Source organism: Zea mays, chromosome 2 (assembly GCF_902167145.1).
Source record: "Zea mays cultivar B73 chromosome 2, Zm-B73-REFERENCE-NAM-5.0, whole genome shotgun sequence".
In the NCBI taxonomy this organism is placed as follows: Eukaryota; Viridiplantae; Streptophyta; class Magnoliopsida; order Poales; family Poaceae; genus Zea; species Zea mays.
In genome coordinates, this window is record NC_050097.1 from 231521408 (window position 1) to 231541395 (window position 19988).

The 19988-nt window shown below is 42.7% G+C and overlaps 1 protein-coding gene and 2 long non-coding RNA genes across 5 annotated transcripts; 1 reads left to right on the top strand and 2 right to left on the bottom strand.

The window, feature by feature from the left end:
* Window positions 1-9283: 9283 nt before the first annotated feature.
* LOC103648057 (uncharacterized) lies at window positions 9284-10610 on the bottom strand. Its single transcript, XR_002267445.2, has 2 exons — window positions 10130-10610; window positions 9284-9996 (listed from the first exon to the last, which is right to left on the bottom strand). It is a non-coding gene; the product is annotated as an uncharacterized lncRNA (long non-coding RNA).
* Window positions 9955-18782, top strand: LOC100382571 (uncharacterized). 2 transcript variants are annotated; one of them, XM_008670130.3, is made up of 13 exons: window positions 9955-11087; window positions 11244-11384; window positions 12920-13032; window positions 13397-13476; window positions 14670-14833; window positions 15115-15244; window positions 15333-15432; window positions 15771-15819; window positions 16155-16232; window positions 16838-16936; window positions 17478-17556; window positions 17634-17782; window positions 18169-18782. In XM_008670130.3, exons 1-13 carry the CDS (start codon window positions 10821-10823, stop codon window positions 18355-18357), a joined length of 1638 nt encoding a protein of 545 aa, XP_008668352.1. In that variant the 5' UTR covers window positions 9955-10820; the 3' UTR covers window positions 18358-18782. The 2 variants fall into 2 exon arrangements, with proteins under 2 accessions (XP_008668352.1, NP_001168774.1); NM_001175303.1 differs by lacking the exons at window positions 16838-16936; window positions 17478-17556; window positions 17634-17782; window positions 18169-18782 and adding an exon at window positions 16333-16560 and having other exon boundaries at window positions 10701-11087.
* On the bottom strand, window positions 11940-12886 carry LOC103648058 (uncharacterized). Of its 2 annotated transcripts, none has more exons than XR_563213.3 (2): window positions 12401-12570; window positions 11940-12316 (listed from the first exon to the last, which is right to left on the bottom strand). It is a non-coding gene; the product is annotated as an uncharacterized lncRNA (long non-coding RNA). The 2 variants fall into 2 exon arrangements; XR_563212.3 differs by having other exon boundaries at window positions 11954-12316; window positions 12435-12886.
* Window positions 18783-19988: the final 1206 nt, after the last annotated feature.

The following is a 19988-nucleotide window of genomic DNA, read 5'->3' on the forward strand; positions in this document are numbered from 1 at the left end:
CAGAGCGATGGGCCTCCGCCCTGTGAAGAACCAACCCCCGGATAATAGGTGTGTTGGCAGAAGGGAGATCAACTTCATCATCTTTGGCTCCATCATCATCGCTAGTTGCCTCCTAGGCTTGTGGATTGGCCGCGGGTCAAGACCGACCGGAGGGATTCCGGGTCGTTCGACCGCGAGCCCCATGAGACCCTAAGGCCTCACCACCTTGCAGCACATTCCTAGATCCGCGCCTGCACTTGGATCTGGACCGTGGAGGAGTTCCTTCACGAATCTCTTGAGCGTCGTCATCGGAGTCGGACTCAACTACTGACGGATTCTTAAGACGCACCATCCTTAAGATAAAAAGAGGAACATATGGTGAGAGAGGTAATCGATGTTCAAGGATTTTAACGAACACGTTTGAATAAAGATACGTATGATATTGAGCATACACTTCAACTGTTCATGTGAGCGGTTTAACTACAACGAACAATACCACACTACTTAACTCAAACAATGTTCGAGACAATGAAAACAGTTTAAGTGTGCCAAGCACCTAAACTACACAATATCCTTGAAACGATATATAAGATTATCAAGAACGGTGTTGGACCGAGTCAAAAGATGGAGAAATAAGACAATACCTCGATCTATCGAATCAACCACACAAATCCCAACGAAGAGGGAGGAGATGATGGAGGAGTCTGAGGGGATCAAGTCTCCAACAAACTCCACAAGATTTGATGGCTAGGGAGGGATTTGGAGTGTGGGTAGAGAGAGAGGGAGAGAGAAGGGTGAAGGCGTCGGCGACAGTAACAAGTGAAAGGGTAAAGAGAGAAAGAAGGGAGGAGAGGAGAGAAAATAGGAGGCGACGGCTGGTCAAGCTGACCAAAACCGGTTCAACCGGTTCTGAAACCGGTTCAACCGGTTTTGCTGCAGTGTGCACAGTAAAATGCACAGAAAACGACGTTGACTACGCAGAAAACCTAGCACACTGATAGCACAGTCTGCGAAACTGACGGCGCAGACTGCAGAGCTAACAGACAACGCGGACACCGACGCGACGAAAACCGGTTCAACCGGTTTTTAAACCGGTTCAACCGGTTCTCACTAGAGAAAATTCGGTTGAGTGGCCTACTCAGCCGGTTTACTCAACTAGTTTTTAGATATAGCCCGGTAAGGCCTAAAATACAATCAATATTTATGACATGAGTAATTTTGGCAATAAAAACAGGATTTCACATGTCATTTTGTGCATAAAACAATTTTATATCAATCAATCATGATTCAAATTTTAGTTCTTAAGACAAGTTTCGAGAATCCAAAATATTTAGTTCACTCCTTAGAAAACAAAACCTAGTCTCATCAAGGGGTTTAGTGAAGATATCGGCTAGTTGATTTTCAGTGCTCACATGAAATAATTCGATATCTCCTTTGGCTTCATAGTCTCTCAAGAAATAATGTCTAATATCAATATGTTTGGTTCTAGAGTGTTGCACAGGATTGTTTGCAAGTTTTATGGCACTCTCATTATCACACAGTAGTGGAATTTTATTAAACTCACAACCAAAGTCTCTAAGAGTTTGCTTCATCCATAGTAACTGTGCACAACATGCACCAGGTGCTATGTACTCAGCTTCTGCAGTGGACAGTGCAACACAATTTTGTTTCTTAGAACTCCATGACACTAAGGACCGCCCAAGGAATTGGCAAGTCCCCGTAGTGCTTTTTCGATCTACTTTGCAACCGGCATAGTCTGAGTCAGAATAGCCAAGTAAATCGAAAAGGGAGCCTTTAGGATACCATAATCCTAGATTTTGGGTGTGGACTAAGTATCTTAAGATTCTCTTAACGGCAACAAGACGACAATCTTTAGGATTAGCTTGAAAACGTGCACACATGCAAACACTTAACATGATATCAGGTCTAGATGCACATAAGTAAAGCAGTTACCCTATCATTGATCTATATAATTTTTGATCTACCTGTTTACCTTCTTCATTAAGGTCGAGATGTCCATTTGATGACATTGGTGTCTTGGTGTGCTTTGCCTTTTCCATGCCAAACTTCTTGAGCATGTCTTTGTGTATACTTGGTTTGACATAGAAAGGTACCTTCCTTCAGTTGTTTGACTTGAAATCCCAGGAAGTATTTGAGCTCGCCCATCATAGACATCTCAAACCTGTTCGTCATCACCTTGCTAAATTCTTCACAAAATGTTTCATTAGTACTACCAAATATAATGTCATCGACATATATTTGGCACATAAATAACTCATTATCAACTTTACGAGTGAATAATGTAGAGTCAGCTTTTCCTATTGTAAATCCATTTTTAATTAAAAAATCTTTAAGACAATCATACCAAGCTCTAGGGGTTTGTTTAAGCCCGTAGAGCGCTTTGTGAAGTATATAGACGTGGTTTGGCTTTCTTGGATCTTCAAAACCCGGTGGTTCCTCCACATAGACTCACTCTTGTAGTGGTCCATTTAGAAATGCGTTCTTGACATCCATTTGGTATAGCTTGAAATCATGGTTAGTAGCATAGAAAATTAATATTCTAATTGACTCTAACCTTGCTACCGGTGCATATGTTTCACCAAAATCAAGTCCCTCCACTTGAGTGTAGCCTTGGGCAACCAACCGTGCTTTGTTTCTTGTAACAACGCCATGTTCATCTTGTTTGTTCCTAAAGACACATTTTGTCCCAATCACATTTTGCTTGGGTCTTTAAACTAAGGACCAGATTTCATTCCGGATGAAGTTGTTCAACTCCTCTTGCATGGTGATTATCCAATCCGGATCACCCAGTGCTTCTTCAACCTTAAGTGGCTCAAGAGAGGAGACAAATGAGTAAAATTCACAAAAAATTGCTAAATGAGATCGAGTTGTTACCCCTCTCCTGATGCTACCTAGGTTGTTGTCCACAGGATGATCTCTTTGGATGGTATGGTGGACTCGAGGATGAGGCACTGATGGTTGTCTTTGAATTTGCTCCTCCTCATCATCCACTTGATCAAGAGGCACTTCATCATCAGCACTTTCATGTTCACTTTCCACCATGGTTGGCATCCTTTGGGGTTGATGATCTTCTTCAAGACTTGGATGACTTGAGGTTGATGGGTTTGCTTGGGTGGAGTATTTATCACCCGCCACCTTTGCACCCACATCAAAAACCTCATTAGTCATCCACAAGGTTCCTTCCTCATCATCATTTTCTTGAGGTCTTACTTCACCTATTGCAAGCTTCTTTATGGCCTCACAAGGTGGTTCTTCATTTCCTGCAATGTCATTAGAAACATGCCCTTGCGAGCCATTAGACTCATCAAATGTCACATCTACTGCTATTTCAACAAGACCGGTGGTATTGTTGAAAACACGATATCCATGCACATTTGATGCATAACCAAGCAAGAAGCCCTCGTCCACTCTAGGAGCAAACTTCAAGCTCTTGACTTTCTTGTTAAGAATGAAACATTTGCAACCAAATACTCTAAAATAATCAACTTTAGGTTTGTTACTGGTGAGAAGCTCATAGGCAGTCTTCTTATATATCTTATGAAGATATAAGCGGTTGATTGCATGATAGGCGGTATTGACAGCCTCGACCCAGAAGTTGTCAGGGGTCTTGTATTCATCCAACATGGTCCTAACGGCTTCAATAAGTGTTCGATTCTTTCTTTCCACCACCCCATTTTGTTGTGGAGTGTAGGGGACCGAGAACTCATGTTTGATTCCTTCTTCACTTATGAACTCTTCAACACCTGTGTTCTTGAATTCTATCCCATTGTCACTTCTCACCTTCTTGATTTTTAACTCAAACTCATTTTGAGCTCTTCTCATGAACTTCTTAAATGTTTCTTGAGTTTCACCTTTATCACTCAAAAAGAAAACCCAGGTGAAGCGAGAAAAATCATCAACAATAACTAAGTCATACTTACTGCCACCAATACTAATGTAGGCCACAGGTCTGAAGAGGTCCATATGAAGAAGCTCCAAAGGTCTCTTGGTTGTGACCACATTCTTTGATTGATGTGGAACACCATGTTGCTTTCCTGCTTGACATGCGCTACATACTCTGTCTTTCTCAAACACAACATTTGTTAGTCCAATAATGTGACTATCCTTTTGAAGTTTGGCCAAGTTCCTCATGCCAACATGAGCTAGCCGACGATGCCAAAGCCACCCCTTGTTGGATTTTGCCACTAAACAAGTCTCAGGCGTCACCCTATTTGTTGTGAAATCAACAAGATATAGTTTGCCCTTCAAGCGACCCGTAAAGGCAACAGAGGAACCCTCCCTTCTAAGGATCTTCACATCAACATCAGTAAATAAGCAATTATATCCCATTCCACAAAGTTGTGAAACATACAACAAATTATAGCTTAAGGAATCTACTAGCAGAACATTTGAAAGCGACCGGTGGTCAGAGATAGGAATTTTACCAATACCAATCACTTCACTCTTACCACTATCTCCAAACACAATTTCTTGTGCTTCTTGAGTTAGTTGCAAGGCATGAAACATGTCTTTCTCCCCGGTCATGTGATTTGTACATCCACTGTCAAGCACCCAACTTGACCCACCAGAGGAGTAGACCTACAAAACAAATTTAGACTATGCTCTTAGGTACCCAAATTGAATTGGGTCCTACAGTGTTAGTTATAGCCTTGGGTACCCATACACTTCTTTTCATGACTTTTCTTTTAGTGTAGGCACCCACATATTTAACAATCAATTTCCCTGAATCCCAAGTCAACATATAATCACAAAGATAAGGATGAGAAATGGGAGCATTAAATTTTTCTTCACTTGTGGTTCCCACTTCCTTCATCTTATTCTTTGTGGAACTCAAGTTTACCTTTACTTGAGTTGACTTGTCATTTGAGGAGTGAATCTTCTCCAAGGCATCATATAGGGTGGTTCCCTCTATGAACTTGGGGGATCTCCACCCCTTATGCACTATGCTAGGGTTTTCCTTATATGAGTTGAACCCAAGCCCCCTTTTTTCCATTATTGGGCTTCAAGGACTTGTACTTGGGTTCAACTTTCTTTAACCCATCATTGCTAGAGCATCTCTTCAATATTTCTTTGACCTTAACCTGTGGGCTTTTCTTCCTTGCATGGTTAGTCAAACAACAAGAAGCATGATATTTTACACAATGTTTACAAACGGTATTATTTGAGGAGCTAGACTTAGATTCAATCAATAAAGATGAAGCATTGAGGTTCTTGCACTTTTCAAGTTGCACTTGAAGTTCTTGATTTTGGACAGTCAAGATTATCATGCTTGATTCAAGTGCATCCTTTTCGTTTGCAAGATTAACTATATAGGTTTTCATATTTGTCATTTCTTTCTCCTTATCCTCTATAGTTATCTTGACTAAGGATACTTCCTTAGTCAAGGCCTCTAGCATTTCATCTTTATTGAGTAGCAATTCTTGAAGCTCTAGGTTTCTCTCCTTTTCAAGGATGAGCAAGTCTTCTTGAGCATCAAGAGTTGCTTTTCTTTTATCTAGCTTCTCCATTAATTTAGTGATAACATTATATCCATTTAAACCAAATTCTTTAATCATTTTGTTTTTTCATGGCAATTTGTTCATCATCGTCATTTGTAAAATCATCACTAAATAAAGTTACCTTATCTCCCTTTGCCATGAGGCAAGTTGGAGTGTAGGAGTCATCGCGGAGGTTGGTGAAGAGTTGCGAGCTTGAAGTAGATTGGATGGCGACGTTTGCCACCACTTCCTCTTCTTCGGAGCTAGAACTTTCTTCATCGGAGTTCCATTCTTCACCAATGTGAGCTTGACCATATTTCTTCTTTTTGAAATATCCCTTGTTCTTGCCCCCCTTTTTGAACTTGTCCTTTTTGTATTCCTTCTTTGCTTCTTGTTCCTTTTTGTTTGGACAATCCGCTATGAAATGACCAGTTTGGCCACATTCATAACATGCCCTCTTCTTTCCTTTCCTTTGAAACTTATCATTTTTCCTCACAAATTTCTTGAAGGTTTTGATGAACATAACTGTGTCTTCATCACTTGAACTATCTTCATCACTTGATGTCTCGACCACTTTCTTTGTCTTGTGGTCTTTGTTCTTCTTGGGGGTATCTTGTTCATTTGAGATCAAGGCATGAGTGTCCCTTGTCTTGATTGGGGCTTCTTCAGATTCATGTTGTTGAATCTTTGCAAATAGTTGGTGAGGTGTCATATCCTCATAGTCATCACGGTCCCTTATCATCCTTGCTAGACTCTTGTCCTTTTCTTTGTATGCTCTCATAAATAGTCTAGTGACCTTGGAGTCACTCCAATCTTCACTTCCAAGCACTCTGATTTTGTTGACCAACACCATTAGCCGATCAAAGAGTGATTGAAGTGACTCACCCTTAGTCCAATCATATCGAGCAAGCTCACTCTCCAAAGCTTCAATTCTATGTCTCTTAGCTTTGGGGTCTCCTTCATGTGACATTTTGAGAATGTTCCAAATGTCACGAGCATCCTCTCTTCCTTGGACTTTCTGGTATTCTTCCGGATAAAGACTTCCTTTTATTATGCTCACGGCTTGAGCATTGCGGTGAACTTCTTGCATCATTTCCGGAGTCATCTCTTCTCCTTGGACGGGCTTATACATACCTATATTGACAATCTCCCAAAGACTAGGATGTACACCGATTAAATGCGACTTCATCTTATCGGCCCACTCGTCATAGTTCAACTCACTAAGAGTTGGTAACTTTCCAAGTGGGGCGGAAGAGAAGTTGGGAATAAAATTTCTAGAATAATCAAATTGAACTTTGCTGAACTCGTTACCTTTACTTTTGGTAGATGATCCTTCGGTGTTGAGACTTACCTTGCTCATCACCTTTGACACCAAAAGTTCCACTAGGTCATCATTGTATTCAATTTTTCCCTTTCCTTTGTCTTCTTCGACCTTTCTTCTTGATTCTTCTTCTTTGGCCCTTTTCTTAGCATCTTCCTCTTTCATTTTGAGGAACATCTTCTTGGCAATCTTCATGGCGAGGTCGAGGACCTTGGGGTCCACTTCCTCACCGGAAGATGTGACGGGGATTTATTCGAGAAGAGGATCCACATGGTCCCTTTGAGTAGACATGATCGTTTCCTCACGCGGTTAAGCGTAAAACGAGGTACGAAGTTCTGATACCAATTGAAAGTAGCCTAGAGGGGGGTGAATAGGCTACACCTGAAATTTTCCACTAAAAACTTCGAGATAGTGTCAAATTCAAGTTGCACTGGTGCAAACCGGTTCAGTTGATTTTGTTTACAACTGAACAAGTTTGAACCTGCTCAACTTAGATTATATAAACCGTTAAACAAATGTGACGAAGTAGTGAAAGATTTTGCTAAAGACTTGCCCTAGAGAAAATCCACTCGAATAGACGACAAATCAGTGTGAATTGCTTTCACAGGATTTGCACACAATATAATCATATATGAACTAACCAACCAAATAAAGCACTTATGAAGAACACACAAGAACATACGATTTAACCCGAGGTTCGGCAACCACCACAAAGGTGTCCTACTCCTCGTTGAGGAGCCCACAAAGGGCTAGGTCTTTTCCAACCCTAATCCTCCACAAGCCGACCACCAAGGTCAAGGCAATCTCTTCTCAAATTTGCTCAAAGAGCGGGTGATATAAACTTCTTGGGGTCGTCCACAAATTTGGAGACTCCCAAACAACCTCTAACCGTCAAGGAACGCAAGGTTCCAAGAGTAACAAATCCGCACAAGGTTAAGTTTGCAATGAGCTCAAGAATGAAGAGAATAGGAGAATCAAGATGAAATCAACAGTGTGTTAGATCGACTTCACCTCACACCAAGGATCCTTAAAATGATTGAAGGGGATGCAATTTTGGGTGTGAGAGGTGAATTGAATGCCTTTGTTTGGAGGTTAGTCAACCAAGAAATCATGGAAGGGCCAAAGTGAATGAAGAGAGAGAGAGTGTGGGGGGTATTTAAAGGATCCCCCAAAAGCTGGCAGCCGTTGGGAGAAGTGGACCAAAAATCGGTTGAATTGGTCCTTAAACCGGTTGAATCGGTTTCCACCAGGGAGTTCTCGGTTCACTGAGCTACTCAGCCGGAGACTCGACTGGACTCAAAATCGGTTGAGCCGGGCCCAAATCCGGTTGAACCGATTTTCGAAAAACTCTGCACACGACTTTTTTGATAGCTTTTGACTGTCAGACTGGCAGGACAGAGGTGGCAGAATGAACAGTACAGAAACCGGTTGAACCGGTATTTGAAACTGAAGAGCAAGTTTTAAGAAAACAGAAGTGAACCAAGGTGGAACTTTTTGTGGGGAGTAAGAGTGGTTTTTCCAAGGACATTCAAGATCTAGAAAAGTATTCTCTTAGAGGATTTGAAGTAATTTGAACTGAGCTCATTGCATAACTTAACTTATTGCGGATCCCTCTTAATTGAACGACGATTTCTATAACTCAAGAACTAGAAAAAGTAAACTGTTGTTGTTTCCAAGCACTTGGAGCACGCCATATGATGTAGAATTTTAATTCGCTGTGCTTTTATATTTGCGTACTCATAAGATCTGTGCTTCTCCTGTCTGTAGAATAACTGTGTACATGTTAGGAGCAAACTTGTTAGAATCTCTGTTTGTTTTATCATTTAATCACCAAAACCCTCAATTAGGGTTGATTGCACTTACAAAAGGCAGTAGGAGTGCTATGTGTGTCTGTTTGTTCCCAGCTACTAAAACTGAACTGTTTGTTTCTATGTTTGTTCCTAGCTACTGAAACTGAACTGATTGTTTCTCAGAAACAAACTGCTTGCTGAACTGTTTCTTTCCTAGAATATGTGCTGGGCGATGTAGCTGTCTGATTGTTTTCCCAGAACCTAGCGTGCTTGCTGTCTGGGAAAACATTTCTGGCGTGCTTGCTGTATGGGAAACCATGTGCGCTTGCTGCCAAGTTACATGAGCTCATTAACTTACAAGTTCCCAGAATATACTGGCGTGCTTGCTGTCTGGAAAACAAGTAGTTCCCAGAAAACAACTAACTGGTTAGAAGTAGTTCCCAGAATCTGAACTAAAAAACAGTTCTGGCGTGTAGTTCCCATAATCTGAACTGGAAAACAGTTCTGGCGTCCTTGCTGTCTGGGAACCTGGCGTGCTTGCTGTCTGGAAAACAGTTCTGGCGTGCGTGCTTGCTGCCAGGTTACATGAGACCATTGACTGAAAACAACTAACTGGTTAGAAGTAGTTCCCAGAATCTGAACTGGAAAACAGTTCTGGCATGGAGTTCCTAGAAACAGTTCCCAGAATCTGAACATTACCATAACGCACTGATACATTAACTGAACACATTGATACATTAACTGAAAACAACTAACTACATAGATAGTCTTGAATACATAGATAGTCTTACATAAACACAACCACATCACAGAGAGATGTTACAAGTACATAGTCTTGACATCACAAAAGTCTTCATATCTGGTTAGAAGTTCATCTCATGACACAAACTGGTTACAAGTTCATCTCATGACCACAAAAGATAGAACCACAGAAGAAACATACTAGTAGTCTTGGCAACTTAAACAGTACGATCATAAATCTGGTCGTAGTCGTAGCCCATAATACGACAATGCTCGAACAAAGAGACAACCACTTTGTTCTCCTCCCACTTCATGTCTTAAAAAACCATTTCCCACAGCTCCGGATCTTCTGACACATATCCATCCACTTGGTCCTCAACATGAGAAGGGTTAGAGTGGTCTTCAACATCTGAAGGGGATGATCAAGGTCCCAACCAGGACATTTGTTGTCCAGATCTTCTTCACACACATTTGAAGTCTTCTCGAGACTCTTTCACACTTCCTTCAAATGGCCAGCAAGTTTTACAACCTTACCCCCTTCAACTCCTGGGATGCTACAACACAGCCTATTAATGGTATGTAAAAGTGAAGATTGCCTCCTCATCTCTTGAATGACATATCGGAGTAAGTTCTTGATGCTAACGTGATACTTCAAATCAACATGTTCCTGTACATATTAAACTAGTTGTTGGTCAAGTGGATGACTAAGTTACCATGCTTGTGAAGAACTAACCCTAATTTGAATGAACAGCAGCCCTAAACCCTATGCAGCAAAATAAGAGAGAAAGAAAATCAGTCACCAATGATTCCACCATGGAGTCATCTTCAACAAATCTTCTATACTTCACAGCAGAGACGACAAGTTGAACCTTATCGGCTGCAATAGTGGCAGATTCAACAGCCGCACGTGCCTCCTTCTCAGCAACCAACGCCGCACATCTGGCCTCCGCAGCTGCAACAACCGCAGCACGAGTAGCATCAACAGCTTCTGCAACAGCGACGACCGGAGCAGTTCAATCCATCTCTGGGATTTGAGTGAGGCACCTAGGGTGCCGCGGTTAGGGTTGCGCAGCAAGAGGAAAGAACGGCGGCGGCTAGGGTGCGTGTCTGGTAGCGAGAATAGGGAGAAGGGTAATAGATGTAGAGACGACGTGAGTATCATTAGTTTAATCCTCGATGTTACCTGATAATAGAGTAGTCATGTCTATTTTAGAGTGTGAGTTGTCCTATAGTTTTTTATAACGGAGAATCTCTCTCCTAATCCTCCAATTCGTCGAAGCCGGACTTGCAAATTTCTCCCGGTTCGTCGGGTGCTGTCCGTCCCTTTGTCGGTGGTCGTTGTTCCCAACCAAAATTTCCACCCCTTCGTCAGCCCCTTGACCACCGTTCCAACCCTCTCCCATCGCGTCGCCTCGAAGGAAGCGCGGCTGATCCTGCTCCAAGCCTCCAACCCTAGCTTCCCCGCTCCCCACCTTCCTCCGTCCGGGGCTCATGGCGGAGATCGAGGTGGTATCCGAAGGCGGCAGGCGGGACGAGGACGAGGAGCGGCGGCGGCAGCAGCAGCAAGGCGCGGGGGAGCCGGACCCCGTGGTGGACGTGTACTCTGCGGCGGCGTATGGGGACCTGGAGCGGCTCCGCGGTTTCGTGGAGCAGGGGGGAGCCGCCACCGCGCTCAGGGAGCCCGACGGCAACGGCTACCACGCGCTCCAGTGGGCCGCGCTCAACAACTACCCCCACGTCGCGCTCTACATCGTCGAGGTCGGGCTCGGACTCGGCTTCCCCCCACCCCGCGCCTCAGCCTCCGTCCATGCCGCTATCCTGCTTCCTCGCTGCTTCGAATCGGCGCTTATTCATTCCAGCATCTCGTGCTCACCTTATAGCTTCGCTGATGATGGGATTGCTCGGTTTCCGCAGCACGGTGGCGACGTTAATGCGACGGACCACGCGCGGCAGACGGCGCTGCACTGGGCGGCCGTGCGTGGGTCCACTTCCGTGGCTGACGTGCTGATGGAGCACGGAGCGAGGGTCGAGGCCGCCGACGTCAATGGCTTCCGGGTAATGCGGCACCCTTGTCTTTCTTGATTTACAAATCGAATTTTAATTTTGTTGTCCCTGTGTTTGTGTTGGGTTTGGGGGCTGATTTGTTCAAGGCCTTAGGTGCCGAGGCCAAACTTTGGTCAATATCTGACCATTAGCTAAACAATAAATTACTTATATATAACTTAGGCATGGTCAAATAAACTATGTAGATGAAAATTTTGTTGTATAGTGTAACTTTAATTTGAAATCAAGCTTGGTCAAATCGTGGCCTATTGGCCTTGAACCAATCAGCCCCTTAGTATCTGATTGGTGAGGCTACCATGGTCGTTTTGCGATAGCCTGCGGGGATGGGTTTTAGAGGTTTACCACGTTTGTTTGACCATTAAAAAAATGCAGGATTGCGTTGATTGTCTGGTTTTGCCGAATCAGGTGTACGGTCACTGTGTTTCACCATTGATGACAATCTAGAAAATCCAGTAGAAAAAATACATGAGTACTCGTTGGTCCCAACTTCCAACTAAGCATTCTCTCATGAAGTAGCAGCCTGCCATTTTGTTTAATAATAAATCATTTGCAACAGAACCAATTGCAGATTAATTTTTCTGTTTGTGCTGAAAGGGAAGAAAATGGACTGAATAGAAAAATAATAAATATATGCTATTACAGAATACAGTTTTACAGCACATCATTCGGAATTTTGCTTTTAGGTTGGATAGCTCATCTTTGGAGCACCTTTTCAGCCATTGTTATTAAGGCATCACTTAAGCGGTGCTTAAGCGCCAGAGCGGTCGAAGGTCACCTCAGGGGTTAGGTGATGCCTCGTCGCCTTATTCGCATGCCTATGCCCCCTAGATTCCGCTGTCTCCTCATCGATTCTGCTGGTGGCCTGCTTGATTTTTCTTCTGCTGGCTAGATCTCTTCCATCTCCCACTCATGAATTGCTTGATCTGGAAGGGGACGGCTTCGTCTGTCAATTTGAGAGCACTGACCAGAGAGGAAGGGGAAGCAGAGGGGCGGAGGGAAGAGCAGACCAGCACATCCGGAGAGGGAAGCAGAGCAGCGCACCTGGAGAGGAGCGGAGGGAAGCAGAGCAGGCACTTGGGTGGAGGCGGAATAGCAGTGGAGAACGCGTGAGAGAAGAAGCGGCGACACTGAAGGGGGTCGGGATTTGGAGTTTAACAAAGCCACACCAGGTGGGGGAGGAGGCGAGGAGCACATGAGCTGCCTGGTGGGCTGGGCCAGCCCACTTCTTACCAGGCCCCTTTCTTTTTCTTTTTTCCTTTTCTTTTTTGTTCACCTACTGCTCTATGCTGCTGTTTTTAGTTTTTTATTAATTTAGGTGTTGATTCGCCTCACGCTTTAGTCACTTAAGCGCAAGGCGGTAGTTAGTCGCCACACCTTGACTTGCTGCCTCTATAACCATGTTTTCAGCTTTCCTTTATTGCTGGTGAAAAAGATTATATGTTCAGTTCCTAACCACAGGCAAATCATCTATATGGTTGAAGCGGAATCTTCTGTTTGACTGTTCCCTGCTTTGATTATTCTGTCAGGCAGTCCACGTTGCATCTCAGTATGGCCAAACAGCATTCTTGCATCACATCATCTCAAAGTACGGTGCAGATTTTGATGCTTTGGACATTGATGGGAGGAGCGCTTTGCACTGGTACATGATTATTGATTGATCCTCTACTTTTCGAATGCATGTTTTCCCAGGTTCTGGTATCAATGTCACCCTGAAAATGCAGCATACAGTTTAATAGGATTTTCTATATTCTTTTCAAATCGTGTCTCAAATTGTTCTCACGGTAATGGATTCACTCAGAAATTGTCTTTGTGCTGTTGTGCATGTGTGTGATATAGTGCTGTGCACTCAGTTGTATGATTGAAGGACTGGAACCACAGTCCTGAAGAGTCAGTTAATTTACTGTCTACCAAACTTCTGTGTTGAGACTTCCACTCATTGGATACTTTTATCTACATGTCCATGTTTGATGTAATGTAACCTTATATATTCTATAACATTACAGGGCTGCCTACAAAGGAAATGCAGATACAATCAGATTACTGCTATTTATGGATGCTAATCAAGTAAGGCAAGACAAAAATGGTACCTGTCTCTTCTCTGTGGTATTTAATTATATCTTTTGGCTACTTCATACGCCTCTTCTTTTCCACAATTTTTCTTATTCTATGAACAATAAGAACGGTATATTTGGCAAGGTTCAGTGATTGTCAGAATATTTTTAAGAACATCTACTTTTTTATTTGTGTGTGGTATGCTCCCAACAACAACAACAACAACAACAACAACAAAGCCTTTTTGTCCCAAGCACGTTGGGGTAGGCTAGAGATGAAACCCCGTATGAAAACCTCAGAGCTCAACCCCCAAAGAACAGAAAAGGGAAACAAAGGCAAAGGAGAACCGAAAACAACGAAACGGGGAAACACATAAAAGAGATAAAACCCACAAGGACCAGCAAGATCTAAAATGGACACAAGAAAAGGTCAAACGATTAAGGAGGAAAAGCGAAACTATCAATCAGGGTTCTGGCACGTGAATTGCACACTTCCACCCCTTCCTATCTGCGGCGAGCTCTTTGTCAATATTCCACTCCTTCAGGTCTCTCTTCACAGCCTCTGTCCACGTCAAAGTTGGTCGACCTCTACCTCTCTTCACATTTTCGGGACGCCTAATTATTCCGATATGCACTGGTGCCTCTTCAGGTCTTCGTTGGATATGTCCAAACCATCTCAAGCGATGTTGCATAAGCTTCTCCTCAATTGGCGCCACTCCTACTCTCTCTCGTATATCATCATTCCGGACTCGATCTCTCCTTGTGTGGCCACATATCCAGCGCAACATACGCATCTCTGCCACACTTAGTTGTTGGACATGTCGTCTTTTAGTGGGCCAACATTCTGCTCCATACAACATAGCCGGCCGGATTGCTGTCCTGTAGAATTTGCCTTTTAGTTTGCGTGGCACCCGGTGGTCGCATAAGACACCCGCAGCTTGTCGCCACTTCAACCATCCGGCTTTAATTCTATGACTGACATCCTCCTCGATGTCTCCCTCCTTTTGAAGCATTGATCCTAAGTAACGAAAAGTGTCTTTCTTGGGTACCACTTGCCCATCAAGACTAACATCGCCATCCTCATACCCCATGGGAAAAAAATCTAGGATGGATAATTAATTCCCTCAAAATTATGGATGGCTGTGAGTGTGGCTCTGTTATTTTATTTCACTTTGGCAGTTAGTTAGGTATAGAATATTTAAGCTCTTTTTGTGATGCCATGCAGGTTGTACCCCTTTACATTGGGCTGCCATAAGAGGAAATTTGGAGGTTTGCACAGTTCTTGTACATACTGGTACTAAGGAAGAGCTCACACTAAAGGATAGTGGTGGGTTAACTCCTGTGCAACTGGCAGCAGAAAAAGGTCATCGACATCTTTCCAATGTCCTTGTACGTTTTCTTTGGCATTTTTATTTACCTATTAATAATTGTCCTTTTTCTCCTCCTGAGATGAGAAATTACAGTGCATGCCACCATTAAGTCTGCTCATACACCTATTCATCTAGGTGTGTGCTATTGTAAATGATTGCAATGGCATGTATTCAATGATGTATTCTTCCCCTCTTCTATCAATTTTCTATCCTCCCTTGTTCTGAAGTTGGTTCTTTAGTGTGTATTTTAGGTACTGATCTTTTCAACACCACTAACAGAAGAAATTTCTCTGCTTGTAGTCTAATGCTACAAAAGTAAGCTTTGAAGATAAGTTTTTCCCTGGAAAATCAAGGAAAATTGGATATGCCCCTTTCTTGTTTGCTTATCTTGTCATCTGCCTCATCCTGTTCCTAAACTCAATTGTATTTGGTGAGCATTGTTTTGGAGTTTTTTTGTTTGTCAGAATTACGGATCCTTGTTTATCATCAGTCCTGATCATAAAATCTCTGCTCTGCAGCACCTAATTTTTCTAGGATCACTGCTACTGCTGGTCTTTGGTCTTGGGCTGCTGTATCACTTTTCTTTGCATCACAAGTAATGTTCTACAGAGTTAGCAGGTAGCTTACATTACATATTTGTTTGCCGTATCATTTATCTGCACCTTTTGCAATTTCCTGACATGCTATGTTGTTTTAGTCTTGCACATTTAGTGGCTATAATGATAGCTCAATATGTATGTGTGTTTGTGTGTGTGTTTATACACACACACACACCCACTAAAAGATGATTGGCTATTTGACTGTTAGGAAAAAGGAATTTGCGATGATACTCACGGGAAGAGATTCGACCATGCATTTGATGCATTCGTGCTACCGTGGAAATCTCTGTTTTGTTCTCCTATTGTCTGTGTCCCTGTTCCATACTTAAGGCTTGTGTTCTTTTGCTGTTTTGACAGAAAAAATCCTGGCTACATCAAGGCAAATTCCAAGCGAATTGACCCAAAGGTAAAAAAAAATCTTCGAGCACTGTTGTTCAAAGATGATGTTTCTACAAATGCTTCGATATTTATAGAACCTTGCTGTGTCATTTCAAGGAACAGATAAAACATGTTCATTTTGTAGTTGATAGCATTATACCATGCTATAGTACAGTACATGGAAGCTAGCAGTTCATCGGCCTATTTTCACCTATCCTTTTGTCATTGTGACCAACTGAAGTTCTGTACTGAACATTTTGAAGACTGACTAAACACCACTTGGTCTGTCAAACCATAGAAAGTTGTTTGCACAGTTTTCTTTTTGTCAGTAGATAAATATGACAATTAGCGCTTTATTTACAGGAGCCACTTATGGAAATTGATCTTACCAATTCCTCTACTTGGACAGGCAATTGGTCTCAGCTATGCCCTACTTGCAAGGTAATAGGAACAAACTCTTCATTATTATTTTCAATTCTGTGATTTCTTCCCCCTTTTGTAAGATAATCTTCTGCATTCTCCTGTTGTTTTGCTGCAGCAGGAAGTTGGCAATAGGCTATTTTCTTTGTTGTCCATCTATCTATCTTTGCTACTGTAGCAGTATGGCAATAGGCCACCCAGTAATGGCTTGCATCAGCCATGACCGACATGTAGAATACTTGGGGCTGAGATCAGCCCATGTACTAGTGTACTTCTGTAGTTGGTGAACATTCACCCCTACTTGTATATACACCAGGGAATAAAAAGGAGATAGTAGTTCAGTTGCTGCACTAGTTTGTGTGTGCGGTTTCTGTGCTCAACACTTTTTTATACCTCCAGCCTAAGGTGTTGTGTGCGCGTGAGCGCGTGCGTGCAAGGGAGACCAGGAACAAACACATTTGTCTTTCATATTATTTTAGTATTTCTCTTGTGGAGATGGCACTTTGTCTCGGAAGCAAAACATGAAACCACATATATGTGGTTGTCTTGTTATCTGCTCTTGTTGTGGCTATAAATTCCATTATGTTTATAATTTTATATCATTACTGAATGGATAATATTACCAGATAATTCGACCTATGCGCTCCAAACATTGTCCAACTTGTAAGCATTGTGTTGAGCAGTTCGACCATCACTGCCCATGGATATCAAACTGTGTTGGAAAGGTATGCACATTAATTTGCACATCCAAAATTTTCTATTGTTATGCTTGGGTGCCTGTTCTTCTGTTTCAATTGTTTTAGGAAATATTTTCTGGCTAGGCACTAGTATTGGATACTAATTTCGTTCTTTCGAAGAATGCCATTAATGGGAGTACACAGTTGCTTGATGTTTAGTATTTCACCTAATAATGCTGTGAGTTTTTTTATTTTGAAATCTGACTGCAAGAAGTATCCAAACCGTCAATTTGAACCTCATCGTGATGTTGTACATGTTTGTATTCTGCACAGCTCTTTGACACTTTGACAGATTTTCCATACAGGTCTCCTAATTTGAGCATTCATATATCTCACATTGCGTTGTTTTATGACTACAAGATTATGATCATAGGAAAGTACGTTGTTAAAACATTAATGGTATCAATTTTGTACTGTAAGAAGCTAACCAAATTATTGACAAATATTATAAACTTCATTTTTTTTTGTATACATGGGCGTCTTATAAACTGGGACAGGAAATAACCACTAATATATATTTTTGTTGCAGCGAAATAAGTGGGACTTTTTTGTGTTTCTTTGGATGGGGATAGCTACATCCTTTCTTGGTGCTGCTGTTGGATTCCACAGTAAGGACGTTTTAAAACATTTCTTTGTTTTTCTTTGCTTCAAGATGTACTAACAAGTCAAGGACATTTAATACCAGGACTTCAGACAGAGCCTGTTATACTCTCATCTTCAGAATCGTGGATACATTTTATGGTGACAAAGCATCCTGGTGCTGTACTGTTCATGTTTCTTGATGTCTTTTTGTTAACTGGAGCTCTTATTCTGACTGGAGCACAAGCAGTACAGGTAAATTATCTAATGGGGAACATGCATCACTGCTGCCTGATTTGTTAGTGTTTGCATATTTTCAATAAGCACTCATAGGAAATCAGAGCAGCATTCTGTTTGTCTCTATGCTGTATGATCAAATTGTGGTCTCATGTTCTATGCTACTTTGGTCATGGGGGAATAGCAGAGGAGAATACAGTTTCTATTTTATGCCTCGTAAGATTTGAAATTTTGCTGTTTAGAGAGTATGTTTTTATCATTGTGAAACCACACACCACTTCACAATTTCATTGAACTCACAGTTTGCTAGTAGTAGAAAAATGGAAGTGAGCACATGCCCACACCGCATATTCGCTTCAATGGTTACGTTTTGATAAGGCCTATGCTTCATCCATTTATTGCAGATAGCACGGAACATCACAACTAATGAGGCAGCAAATCGATCTCGTTACACATATCTTCGAGGGCCTGATGGGCGTTTCAGAAATCCTTACAGTCGAGGTTGCCAGAGGAACTGCACTGATTTTCTTATCAGTGGATACAGCAATGACGAGGAGGTCGCATGGCCAACACTTCAACAAACAGTACAGTGAAGATAGATGCACTGGTTCATGAAACAAAAGTGTTATTGACAGATTTAATGCCCAAGATCCCTGGAAAGCTTATGCTTTAGCGCTCCGAATATTTCAGTTTGTTCAGACACTGGATTGACAATGGTGTGAAGAGCGACCTGGGGTCACATTCTGAGTGGCACCCTTTTATTATAAGGGTCTTTAGTAAGTGCTGTCGGTCATGGAATTGTTTGATACTGTAGATTGTTCGCATGCGTGGGTGTGCAGCAGTATGTTTTCTTTTCTCCGGCTACATGTTTTGCTAGGACAAGTCATCTATTCATGTTATCGAGATGAGTGCTGATAGTGATAGATGGTGAATGCTGGTTTTCTGATCTCCGGTGTAGTAAGTTGAATTCACAATCTTACTCCATTCACGAAATATACACGGGACAACTGAGCAAGTATAACTGTAGAGCAACCCCAGCAGAAACACTTGAATCAGGGTCCCTGCTACTATTAGTTTGAGGGTCTGATACTTTTTTTTGCTCTCTTCCAACAGTAGCTCTTAAATCAGAGCCCTCAAATTCTAGTTTCTGAGAATGAAGTCATTCTATTCTGCATCTGCTAAACAGAACAGAGCCACTCTATTTGTTGTTTAGTTTGAATAGTAGAATAAAGTGGAGTTGCTCTGTTTTTTGTTTGGTTAAAGAGCCATATAAGTGCAGAGGGAGGAGAGTGCCCGTGTTCGGGAGAGAGCTTGTATTTCGTCGTTTTTGTGGAGTGGTAGCATCCCAACTATTTATGGTAAATTTTTATACGGAGATTTTTGAGGTGTTTGTTTTGAGATTAAGCTAGCCCATTATTTTTTCATTCGTCACTTTTTTGTTTAGTTTGTGGAATGAAATGAATTGATCCATCACTACCTCATTCCTTAGGATGTTTGTTTGTGATGTTTGTTTGTGGATTGCGTAATGTGACACGTGTTTGTGCAAACCTGTGATTTTGGTTTAGGGGCTGAAACTGGTCAGCTGGTGGTGGCATCGGTGAGGCCGCCCGCTAACATGAGGACTTCGACAAGGGAGGGGGGCTGTGACCTCGCTGGACCTGTGGGCACAATTTTGCGCCGCTGCTGATGGCGGCGTAGAAATCGTCGGAGTGTCTGCGACCGAAGGCGTGGCAGCGACTATCTTCGTTGACAAATTGCGTCCGACGCGCTGGTGAACGTTGCGACCTCGCAACTGCGTTTCGAGAGGAAACAGTTGGAGGGCAAGATAGAGTGCCTTCGGATGCACCATACCGAAGCTATCCGGGACAAGTCGGTGGCCGAGAACAAGAGCCGAAACCTTTTTGATAAGGTGATGACGCTTGAGAAAGAGAATGAAGAACTCGGTCATCGGCTCAACGACGAGAAAGATGCTGCCATCGAGGTGAAGACAGAGGCCGAGAGTGCTCGCACGGAGGCCCAAGCTACCCGCAAGCGTGCCGTCGAGGTTGAGCTCGAGGTGAAGAGCATGCACGCCTGTCGTGAGAGGGCAGAGTCTGCCACGCGTGCCGGTGTGGACCGGTCACACACACTTTTTGTGGATGCGTACCGCGACCTCGGTACGCAAACTACCCCCTTCGACAAGTCGGGAGTAGAGGTGGGGACCCGTTTTCTCGGGTGGCTGCAG

Excerpts from the sequence above, each read along its gene's own strand:
- LOC100382571 (XM_008670130.3), top strand. The coding sequence starts at position 10,821 with ATGGCGGAGATCGAGGTGGTATCCGAAGGCGGCAGGCGGGACGAGGAC. Across the intron at positions 15,820-16,154 it reads CCAAGCGAATTGACCCAAAG|GAGCCACTTATGGAAATTGA; the intron begins GTAAAAAAAAAT and ends CTTTATTTACAG. Across the intron at positions 16,233-16,837 it reads AGCTATGCCCTACTTGCAAG|ATAATTCGACCTATGCGCTC; the intron begins GTAATAGGAACA and ends TAATATTACCAG.